Source organism: Propithecus coquereli, unplaced genomic scaffold, assembly GCF_000956105.1.
Source record: "Propithecus coquereli isolate 6110/MARCELLA unplaced genomic scaffold, Pcoq_1.0 Scaffold65, whole genome shotgun sequence".
Classification (NCBI taxonomy): domain Eukaryota; kingdom Metazoa; phylum Chordata; class Mammalia; order Primates; family Indriidae; genus Propithecus; species Propithecus coquereli.
Window position 1 is genome coordinate 4,812,372 of NW_012152507.1, and position 11,984 is coordinate 4,824,355.

At 32.0% G+C, this 11,984-nt stretch overlaps 1 protein-coding gene across 1 annotated transcript in view; it reads right to left on the minus strand.

Moving 5' to 3' along the window:
* Positions 1-11,984, minus strand: part of LOC105822942 (lipopolysaccharide-responsive and beige-like anchor protein) — a 587,311-nt gene that overhangs the window by 157,401 nt on the left and 417,926 nt on the right. Inside the window, exons 20-21 of the mRNA XM_012660015.1 lie at positions 10,309-10,449; positions 9,145-9,264 (exon numbers count right to left, since the gene is read on the minus strand). Coding sequence (XP_012515469.1) covers positions 9,145-9,264; positions 10,309-10,449 — 261 coding nt within the window. The remainder of the gene's footprint in view (positions 1-9,144; positions 9,265-10,308; positions 10,450-11,984) is intronic.

The window sequence follows — 11,984 nt, forward strand, 5'->3', positions numbered from 1 at the left end:
TATTATTACCATTATTACCATTAATATGACTCTTGATAAAAATTCCAAATTACAGACTGAACTTGCCTAATTCTTAAAGCCAACAGGTCATTCACTGAATCATGCCCATCCATAAAAGCATTTAACGTAATTCTGTGAACACAACGAATAAAATTTACTTGTGAAAATAAATATGTTCACAAAAATATTTGAGACTTAATAATTGCTGCTAAATAACTATAACATTTAAAACACATTTATTGTTTTTTATTAGCAATGACAGTAGGGCTTAACATGCCTCATTTTATGATAAATACTCTCAATAATTTATAGTTCTTTCCTGCTTTCCACACATTTTTTGACTTCCATATTTGGACTGGACATCTTCATTGGGCCTTTTGCTGTTCTAGGCCCCATCTTCAAGGAAATTGTAATTTGGGATGAGATAATGGGCATTAATAATGCAAACAAAGAGTGAGCTGTAACTGCCATAAGAAAGGCAGAAATAAAATGTGTAACTTCAATCCTTCCTGGAACAAGCTGTAAATATACATAGGAGTATGGGGAGAGAACAGTTCCTATCAGTATCTATGAGCACATTAATGAACAATCTACATTTCTGAATGGAACAAAAAATGTAACATCACCAGTCAAAAAATAAATCACACCTGGCATATGTGTACACTTTTATAATTCAGGAAGATATGAATATTTTCCAAATGCCTTAAAAGGGTTTTTTTCTGAATATATAAATAGCATGAGAAGGAAAATATCCAGTGCTTCAAGTAATTTTAGTAATGAACCAAGAAATAGTTCACTACAGAATATAAATTTCAATATTAAAAAAATTAATACTTGGGTTCATCATTTAACCTATTGATGCATGAAGAAGAAAAGAGCTGAAAAGTCTGGTTAAATTAAAAAATTACAAGTCATGTATAAGTTACATATAAAAGCAAGGATATACAGATATAGTTCAGTTAGAGTGTGAGTGTTTTACACTAAGTGAGAGGTGAGAAAGCTTGAGCTTACTGAAGGAAAAAGAGAGACAGGCAAAAAAAAATCAAGAGAGAGAGGGAGGAAGAGAGGGAAGGAGGAAGGAACACGTAAGTCAGAAATGTGCAAATGATATATGAAAAAGGGTAAGATTTTAATTTTCCTTTCTCTTAACATTTAAAAAATTCTAAATTATTTAAAGAGGTCTGAAAACAGGAAGAATAAGTGATGAAATTTTTTTTTTACTAAGAAAATAAAATTACCAAATCATCAAAGTTTAAGCTTTTTTTTAAAAAAAAAATAAATACACAAAGAAATACATTTCTAGCAATTATGTGCTATTAACTGTAGTTAAACACCTTCTTATAAATAGGCCTAATGCTGATACTATCAGCATCCATGGAATGTATTAACATGGTAGAAGATGTGCTGCTAGGGGAAAGAAGAAACCTAATTTATCATCAGATTGCAGACCCCTGGGATTTCTTAGGTAGTAGAGGGCAAGTCAAAGGTCTCGTGTTTTACAAATCTCACAAGACACAAAACTATTCTATGATTACCTCTATTTTGTATTATCATTTAACTTGTGTATATTTAAAACTTTTAAAGGTTAATTTTTAAAGCTAAAATTAATTCATATAATATTACTGCATAGTAATTTATTTAAAAAACATTATTTGGTAACCTCTTAGGATTTAATTACATTCTACTTAACTGTAAATATGGAATATACTTTACTGACCCAACAAACTTCATAACTTAACAAAAATTTTGCATTCACCACTAACAATGCATATTTAGCTATAAAATAGGTTTTTAAATGGGATTTCTAAGATATGACCAGTGATGGGATGTCCACTTCTTTTGTAAAGCTGCAACAATAAGAACTCAATCTATATTAATTGTACAAACATGGAAAATTGAATCATTAAGAACTCCTGACCATCATATGACAACCAGCTACAGTTCTTTTGTGGACAGAAAATCCTGTCCTGAAATATGAGATGTCAGTAGCCCCATTCCATGTAGAACACATATCCATTTGGGTTCTGCTGTGCCCTTCTGGCTGGAATAATTATGCACTCTCCTTTTTCTCCTCAATCTACCTCTCTATTTTTCCCAAGCTCTTTCACTTACTCCTAGACAAGCTGTATGTCTACCTGCCCCTTACAGTCAACCAAATGCCAAATCATGGAAAATAATTTTTAATTCATTCCCTTAGTTTCGTTCTTAACGAGATGAAGATCTTATCATTTTTCCTTTTGACTAACTGCAATAGCCCCCTTACATTTCTCCCTGCCTCCAGTTCTCATCCTCTTTCTCCATCCTCTGGATCAACTCCCATACTTTTGCCAAACCTCTTTCTTTTATAATAGAGATTACTATATGATACTCCCACTCAAAAATCTTAAATGGCTTCTCACTGCCTATAGCACAGGATGGCAAACTATAGCCCATGGGCCAAACATGCCTATTAATATTTTGGTAAATGAAGTTTTATTGGAAAGTACTAATTTGTTTACATATCATCTATGGCTGCTTTAGCACTACAATGATAAGAGTTGAAGAGCTGTGACAGAGATTACGTGGGTTGAAAAGCCAAAAATATTATCTGGTTGTTTACTGAAAAATTTTGCTGAACTGGCCTATAGAATTAAATCAAATATCTTCAGACTGTTACCAAAGGTCTTCATATTAGACCCAACTGCCTTTCAGTATCTTTTTTTTTTTCTGTTTCCTACATATGAAGAACATAAGACCAGTTAACAGACCAATAGCATTTCCCAATGTGCCAAATATTTTCTCTGAACTTTGATCATGTCATTTCCCTTGCTGAGAATACTCTTCCTCATTTCGGCAAGTCGTTAATTTAATAAATATTTAATTTAGTCCCTAGTATGTTACAAGCACTGTTCTAAGCTCCTGGAATAAACCAATAAGTGAAACAGTCTCAAAATTCATGCTCTTATAAAGCTAATGTTCCAGAGGGATGTGACAATAAACAAATCAATAAGGATAACATACATATGTCAGATGGTGAGGGACATGAAGAAAAATGAAGTCAGGAAGTAATAAGCAAAAGTGCATGGGGTGAGGGATGCAATTCTAAATAGGGGGTATAGAGAAGGAATTACTGAGAAGGTGACATTTGAGCAAAGATCTGAAAGGAATGAAGAATGAGTCCATAAAGATATCTGGAGAAAATTCCTCAGGTGAAAGGAAAAGAAAAAGCAAAGGCACGGAGGTGGGAAGATACCTGGAGTATTTGAAGGATACCAAGTAGGCATCCTGTTTAGAACAGAGTGAACAAGGGAGCAAACAGAGAAAAAGAAGATCAAGAAGTAACAGAATTTTGGAGTGGGGTTTGGTGTTGTTGGGTCTTACGTTGTAAGGATTTCAGTTTATAGGTTGGAAGGAATAAAGATCAGGTATTTGGTTTTGAACATGTTAAATTTAAGATACATTTTATAAATTCAAAGGGAGATGTTGAGGAGGGAGTCAGATTATCAGGAGGAATGTATAGGCTAGACTAGAGACATAAATCTGGGAGGTTTGTTAGACTCCCTTGCATCCTTTAAGATATAGCTCAAAATCACCTACTCTATGAAGTCATTTGCAACCCCACCTCCCCAAGTCAGAATTAATTTTATTTTGTTTATATCTTATTATAATACTTACCACTATCTAACCTGTAATAAAAATAGTTTTATAGATATCTGTCTTTTTCATCTGGAGAGATATGTGAAGTAATGCTTATCTTATCCTTTTAACTCCAAGAGCTCTCTACCATATTTACATGTGGTAAACAACCAATAAATGTGAGCTTAACTAAATGTGTTTTGGGAGATTTTAATTCACCTCTCAGTTTTCTGCCAAAAGGCAGAGAGCTAAATACCTATGACCTAACAAAACCTGCTCTTTCTTCTATGTTCTCTATACACATGCTCAACTCAAATTTAATCTTTCTCTTCCTCTCTCATCTTACAAGACAAGTCAATCACCAGACTCTAACAGTTGCCTTCTAAATATGTCTTAAATTTACCTACATTCTTCTAGTCCCATTGCCACTACTGAGTTTAAGCGTTCACTGCTTCTTGCCCAATTACTTTACCAACTTTCCTACTGCTTCCATTCTTGGCCATAGGTAAGAGTAATACATACTTCAACACCAAGCACAGTGATCTCTTAAAACCACAAAACCTATTTATGTCACTCCTCTGCTTCAAATCCTCCCAGTGTCTCCCCACTGTCCCAGGTTAAGATCCAATCTCCTTAACAAAGCATAAGGCCCCCTCGTGATTGGTCCTGGATTTCCTCTTTCCTTTCCCTTCTCTTCATTTTCAGATGCTGTGTCTATGAGCCCACGGAGTGTCTATTACACTAAATCACTGGGACTTGTTTTACCGTCAGTATCTCCTTTAGTGCAAAAGCTCACTGAAGACAAGAGTTGTGTCATATTTGGTGCTGTATCACAACCAGGGTCTGTGAGAGTGGATAAACTCAATTAAAATAAAAAATTTAAAAAGTAAACAATATCTTGGATTCCTCCATACTTTTTACTCTAATTTTACTTTTACCATAGGTTATATTTTAATAATATATATTGTACTAAATTACAAGCTTCTGGAAAAGTATAGTTCTCCAATATTCTCCATTTTAGATCCATTTACTACTATCCCATTCCAAAGTAATGAACTGAGGTGACATTTATGACTTTATGACTCCTTCTATGCTCTAACGCTGATTATTAATCATTTGTCTAAGAGAGAAAGAAAAGAATTTAAACTGCAGCAAGTCAAATTATACTTAACCATTATATTGAATTTATTGACAATGAGGCTATCTGAAATGAGTAGGCTGCCTCAAGAGGAGGGAAAGAAAAATGAATGACAATGAATTGCCTAGAAAAGCTTAGTTATTTGCCCAGTATTTAGATGTGATTGCCTAGTGAAATTCATTTAAACTTTATGAGTCTCTGATTTGTTCCCCAAAATTTGGTGGTAATAATTCGGGGTTCAGGTTGAAGAGAGTAATCTACTCTGAACCTCAGTTTCTTAATTTAAGTAATTTTAAAGATTCGAAACACAGAATCTACTGGGGATTTAAAATTATTATTTAACATAATGGTGATTCTCCAATCCAATTTTAATACTTTTTATTTCAGTCTTCAAGACTACAGATTATTGCTTCTACTTGTCAGTTCACATTTAGATGAAGTACACATCAGAAGCATCATTGTTCAGAGAGGATAAAGGCATTTTTCTTTCCATAAGCCATAACCTATCCCTTGGGTTGATTCCAAAACAATGCCCTAAATCTACACTGTTCAATATAATAGCCATTAGCCACAGTGGCTATTGAACATTCCAAATGTGGCTAGTCTGAGTAGAAATGTGCTATATAAACAGAGATGTGTAATGTAAAATACATACCAGATCTGGAAGTCTGGTATGTATATCTGTTTACCTAATTGTTATTAATTTTACACTGATCACATGTTGAAATAATATTTTAGATATACAGTTAAAATGTTATTAAATTAATTTCACATAGTTCTTTTAACTTTTTATTTTATCATTATTTTTTTTTGAGACAGAGTCTCACTGTGTTGCCCGGGCTAGAGTGCCATGGTGTCAGCTTAGCTCACAGCAACCTCAAACTCCTGGGCTCAAGCAATCCTTCTGCCTCAGCCTCCCAAGTAGCTGGGACTACAGGCACGCACCACCATGCCCGGATAATTTTTTCTATATATTTTTAGTTGTCTGATTAATTTCTTTCTATTTTTAGCAGAGACGGGGTCTCGCTCTTGCTCAGGCTGGTTTCGAACTCCTGAGCTCAAACAATCCGCCCGCCTCAGCCTCCCAGAATGCTAGGATTACAGGTGTGAGCCACCGCGTTGGGCCTCTTTTGACTTTTTAAAATGTGAGTACAAGGAAATTTAAAATTATACAGCGGCTTACATTTGTGGCTTGCATTATATTTTGACTGGACAGTAGCTCTAAGTCTACGTAGAGAACTGATGAACACTTATAAACTGTTTCCTCTTGGCGGAATAAAAAGGATCATTGAGAGATCAGATGCGAAAATGGAATCACCAATGACATACAGAAATACAAATCCCTAAAACTTTAAAACTGGTAAATCATGCTAAAAATGAAAGATTGCTTTAGTAAAACCTAATAAAGTGCCTTTCTTCTCTGAAATAAAAAGAAATCATATTTTAACCTTTATTTCCTAGGAATAAATTTTATTTTTTACTAAAATTATTCTCTGGGTATTGATAGAGTACAAGAAATAGGGATTCTAAGATATTAAAGTGACACTTCCCTCTCAGCAAAAAAGGTTAAGTACTAGAAATGTTATGGTATTCTTATTTATTCCTTTCTTTAAAAAAATTAATTTAATTTAATCCTCTACCTATCTCACATTTCATTTTTGTAAAATCCCAGGAAAATATTTTAGAGAATGTATATTATATTAATCAGGCAAGGTGTACTTTAGAATCCACTCAATAAAATAATTCCCATTATCCAACCCTCATATTTCACTATCCTCTCACTACCGTTTAACATATTCTTTAGTATTTCTAGAAACTCCAACAAGACAATACAAACAACATTAAGACAATTATAATTTCTAATTAATAATTAATGATTCTACTTAAAATATAATGTTATATCTGAATGAATAATTAATGATTCTACTTAAAATATAATGTTATATCTGAATGAAATACATTATAGTAATTTAAATGTTCTTAAACATTTCTTTTTACTGATTGTATCATAATAATTTAAATGTGCTTTCTAAAATGTAACACTTTACGAAGAAGCAAGATTTAAAAAAAGGTATGATTAAAGCCCTAATTGGTTTTAGAAAGACCACTATCAGGAGGTTCTTTAAATAGCCTATGTAAACATGTGTTATATACTTTTCCAAAGTATTTGAAAGTCACTGAGTTATAGGTTCCAAATTAGCTGATTATCAATACAGAAAATACAGGTAATTTATCAATGCTCTATCCACTACCCTATGGATATTTGGGTGGGTGTGGGGTGCATGGAGAAGAAGGAAAATATACATATTGATTAGAAGAGTAAGTGGGTTTCAGCAAAGTTAGTTCTGTAGAAAATTTCTGTACTTCTGAACATAATGAAATGATATTTAACAATGCATATATTTCTAACCAGGTTCCAATCACCTGGACACTTAGAATTTTAAATTCTTTTATTTTTTTTAAACTTCTCCCTTAACCTGGTACTTCACTTCTTCATATAGATGCCCTATATAACATCACTAAAAAACTAGAAATTACAGTAGCACAATAGCAAGAACTGAAATTCCAGTATTTGTCTAATAATAGTTGTTTTATTAAAGCCTCTGGGGCATGCAAAGAAAAGGGAAATGAATTTGAGTCCTTATTATTTGTGAAGAAACAGAATAATTTGAAAGATGAGGGAGGATAAAGGTAAAGAAGATCAAGTGATTTTTTTTCTCGATGTTAGGGTTATTTTGTTTAGATTTCTTTTTTTATTTTTTCACTGGCAGGGTATTTTAAGGGAAGTAGTCAGTAAAAATGAAATCAGATACACACTAATTAAAGAATCTTGAGAGAAAAAGGCTGAGATTTAGGAAAAAGAGACAAAACACTACCAGGATATATCATATGCATCTTGTGCCCTTCAAAGGATTAAGCAGGAATACCTAGTACTGATAGAGGCAGAAAGCTGAAGGTATGTATCTATTATCACTATTATGAAGCAGAAAAACATAATTCTCAAATTCATTACTTCATTTTTGTTTACATTTCTAGTACCAAACTTACATAAGAAGTTAAAATTTGGTCAAATGAAAGAATTTGGAAGTAAAAAAAAAATCACAAGTCTTCAACTTGAGAACAAAAAGGTTTATCAATGTTTTCGTGTATCCATATCTCTTATTATTTCTCAAAAGAGTTAAACAAGTAATTAAATAGCTTTGCAATTAGAGGTAAAATTTTAAAAAATTATTAAAGTGTTGACTAGTCTTATTTAATTTTATCTAAATATCCATTTCAAAATTATTTACTGGTGATTCTTAAAGAGTATGATATATAATTTTCAAGATTATATATCGGAGTACATTATTTGTGAGATAAAAAAAATCCTGGTAGATGGCCCAATACTACTTCTTCAATAAAGTATCTTTGTTATCAGCAATGTACCCTCACTAAGTAAGATAAAGTATGTGAATACAGTTTCTAGACTGTAAAGTATCGGACCTAAGATAAGGTGCAATGATCATTACACTGAAAATTTTTTAAGAACTGTATAGTAACGTACACATTAGTAATGTAACTTTTCCTCTTTTAGATTCCAATATTTCTCATATGGCACTTATTTTTTTCTTCCATATGGTATAATTATTTATGTGTAAGTCATATTTCTTTATGAAACTATAAGGAGCTTCAAAACCACAGGCATTACGTCTCATTATACACAATACCTTGCAGAAAGCGACACTATGTAAAGAAAATAAAATACTGTACTTCTGAGGGTAGAAGCAAAAGTCTAGTAAGGATTAGATTAGCTACTGTGCAAAAGTTTGTAATCTTTATATTAGTGAACACGCATAGATAGAAGGACTCTTATTTCCATTTAGTAATACTACAATGCCAAGCAAAGTCAGGTATGCATTTAGAAACAGCAGCAGGCAAAAGATAATTATTTTAAGAATGGGCACATGGGATATCTAAATACATATGTCTGAGATTTTTCTCACAGTATTTTTCAGACTATAGTAATTTTATTGAGTTTGGAATTCCATTGAGCATGCTGCTTCACATGCTTTCCATCTACACTACTATATTTTTCCTTCAACAAAAATATTTCAAAGAAGTGGGGGTGGGGGAAACACTCCACAACTAGAAACAGAGGGAAGAGAGGGTGAGAAAGACAGACAGACAGACAGACAGACAGAGGAGAGAGAAATATTTAGGACATAGACATGGAAGAGAGACAGGGACAGAGAAAGAAATTCTGTGGTTTTTGACCATTTAATTAAGGCCTCATTTTCTGAATCTTATGTTTAGTAAACAGAGTTGTATTGTAGTATAGAAATTTTCAACATTCATTCCACAAGGAACACATTGGCAATGCAATAACAACAGCAAAGCAAAACATTTTTTACCTTAATATCAGATGTATCACGCTGACTGTTTCGCCAAGCTCGGGAAACTGATGAAAAAGTTCGATCTGCATGATCAAATTTCCCTCCTTGCAAATTTAGGAAATAAGTTGTAAAGGGTTCCTAAAAATAGCAAGTAAAAAAAAATCCGTATGTTCCCTCATGCATAAAAATGTGTTTTTTTATAAATCTTTAGATCTAAATATTTTCATGACTAATAGGCATTAGATAGTATATACTAGGTATAGAATGGAAATGCTATCTAAATTAATACATTAAAGTTCTTAAATTATTTTTCCTTCAAAAGAATTATTTCTAAATATTTCCAAAATTTGATATTTGCAACATTTTCTTCAGATTTCCTTCTTTTCCCAGAATAATTTATTAATAACATTCAGACATAAATTAGATGCATTTTGTTCACAGTACAAGGAAATAATCCAATATGTAATTTTCCTATTGTTATGGCTCAATATTTAATTTATGATTAAGAAAAGAAAAATGTTGGGAAGATTTAAAAGCCTCCTCTTAGTTAAAGAACACTTAAACACATATTAGTGGATAATTGCTTGAAATTAGCTAAGCACTATAAATTACTTCTAGGATTTATGTCTGCCTGTACCCTTTTAACAAGCTTTAATTAATGATGTGCTGCTAATGCTTTCCCAAAGAAATTACTTTCTAGTAGATGAATCACCTTTCAATTTTATAGAAACATTTCTTGTTTAACCTATATATTATCAATACACGACAGCCTTGGTATTTATTGCCAACAATCTTACCTTATTCCATTTAGGGCAACTGAAGTTTCCAAAATATATAAATATATGTTTGTGCTAATGAAATCTTATTTAATTCTTTTTTTTAATAGACTACATTGTAAAGGAACCTGTTACAATTTAGAATCTGGTAAGATAGCAACCATTTGCAGAGGCAAATTTAAGGAAAAAATTCACACAATTCCAGGTGAAATATATTCAAGTCAATTCTACAGTAGTATGTTATAAAATACATACCAAATGAGATACAGAGATATTTATAATTAGAACCTCAATCATTTAAAGTGATGTTTAGCATTAAAAAAAGATGCTGATGATTTCTGATTATTGCATATTCTCTACAACATTGAATTTATTTAGTCATGGTTTATTATCAAGTAAAACTTACTATTCTTAGCAGCCATGCAAGAACAAAACTTGCAGTTGAGTAATGAGTACCATAGTGAAACTTTGGAACTTGATCATCTTCCCATGATTCGTAACGCTCTGCAAAGAATGCTGCTCTTTTTGGGTTCAAAGCTCCTACTGGCTGCCATTAAAAAGGAAAAAAACCAAGAATACATGAATGCAATCATCCTTTATCTCTTCCTCTCTTCTAATGTTATGCTATTAGTAATTGTGAAAATAAATTTTTAAAATATATACTATTTAAGCCAAAGAACAGTGTGGCATTCAGAGAATGGATGAAAAAACAAATCTATTTTTCAACATATGTTAAACATACACATATCATATAAGTAGGTAGATGGATAAACCTGTCATTTCTCCATAAATCTAGTTTCTGTTGAATACAGGTTTTTAACTAGCCCATACAAGCATCGCATAAAGACAATTACATGAAGTGAATATTAGCCATACAACACTTTGGAAAGCACCTGTAAAATTCCATTTGCTTAATTAGAAGCAACAACTACAAACAGAATCTTGAAGCTGGAGGAATGACTTATGTTGGATTCAGAGGAAAGAATGGAACAAAACTGGGACAGAGGTGAGACAGAATGCAAGGAAGAAATTGTGTAAAAATGGGATTAAGGTGTAACTAGAAATTTCTATTGGTATGAGTGGAACCAGAAATTAGAGGATAAATGTAAGCCTACATGAGCTATAAAAATATATATAACATAGAAAGAATAGTAGACAGATTATGAGCTTACACTGGAAAATAATACAATACAGCAAAAGTTCCAGAGCAATATAGCAACATGGTAATGAAACTGGGCTCACTTGATAATAATATTCAGAAAGTTGTTTTGGAATTTAAAATGAGTTAGCACATTACAGTCCTACAAACAATGCCTGACAATATTTAATGAATGCTAAGTATGATTTTTAAGATGATGTTTCAGAATTGGGGTAAGGAAGTTTGAATAAAATAATTACCTTTAAAGCCCCTAGCACATTGCTTGGCATAACATAAAAGCCTAACAAATGTTACTTGGTACCTATATCAGTATTATTGCATCTGCTGTTGTTATTTAGGGAATACACAGACTCCATTAAATAGCAGGCAAATTTTTGTATGAGCACGCACATGTATTAATACATTTTCTTAAGGAAGACATAGAGAATATCCTTGAGATTCTCAAAGGGGTCTAGGGCTCAAAGAACATTAAGATCAACTGCTTTAAATAACAATTCATTCTCTCAAAACATTCTGATCTCCAGAAGATCTCTATTCCTTATTCAAAATATAAGTACCAATTCACTGAAAAAAGATACATGCATGTAAGATTACTTCTCTTAATAAGATGCATAACAGATTTTTTGGTTTTATATATTATATGAAAATCTATGAGTTAGTCATTTCTCATTTATAAGAGAAAGAAAATATCTGATTATTTATGGGGAAAATGTTAAATAAATTAAAAATGTTAGCTTAAAAATGGATGTATTGAGAAATATTCTGTCAGAAATGAAGCAATGTTCAGACCAGTTTTCGAATTGCTTTTCATGTTATATGATTTTAACCAACATTTTAAATTTATCATTTTGGTTATCTTTATTAATTAACTATTTTTTCAAAACTACTATTTATCTTTGATACTATTCTCTTTCAATAGGTTG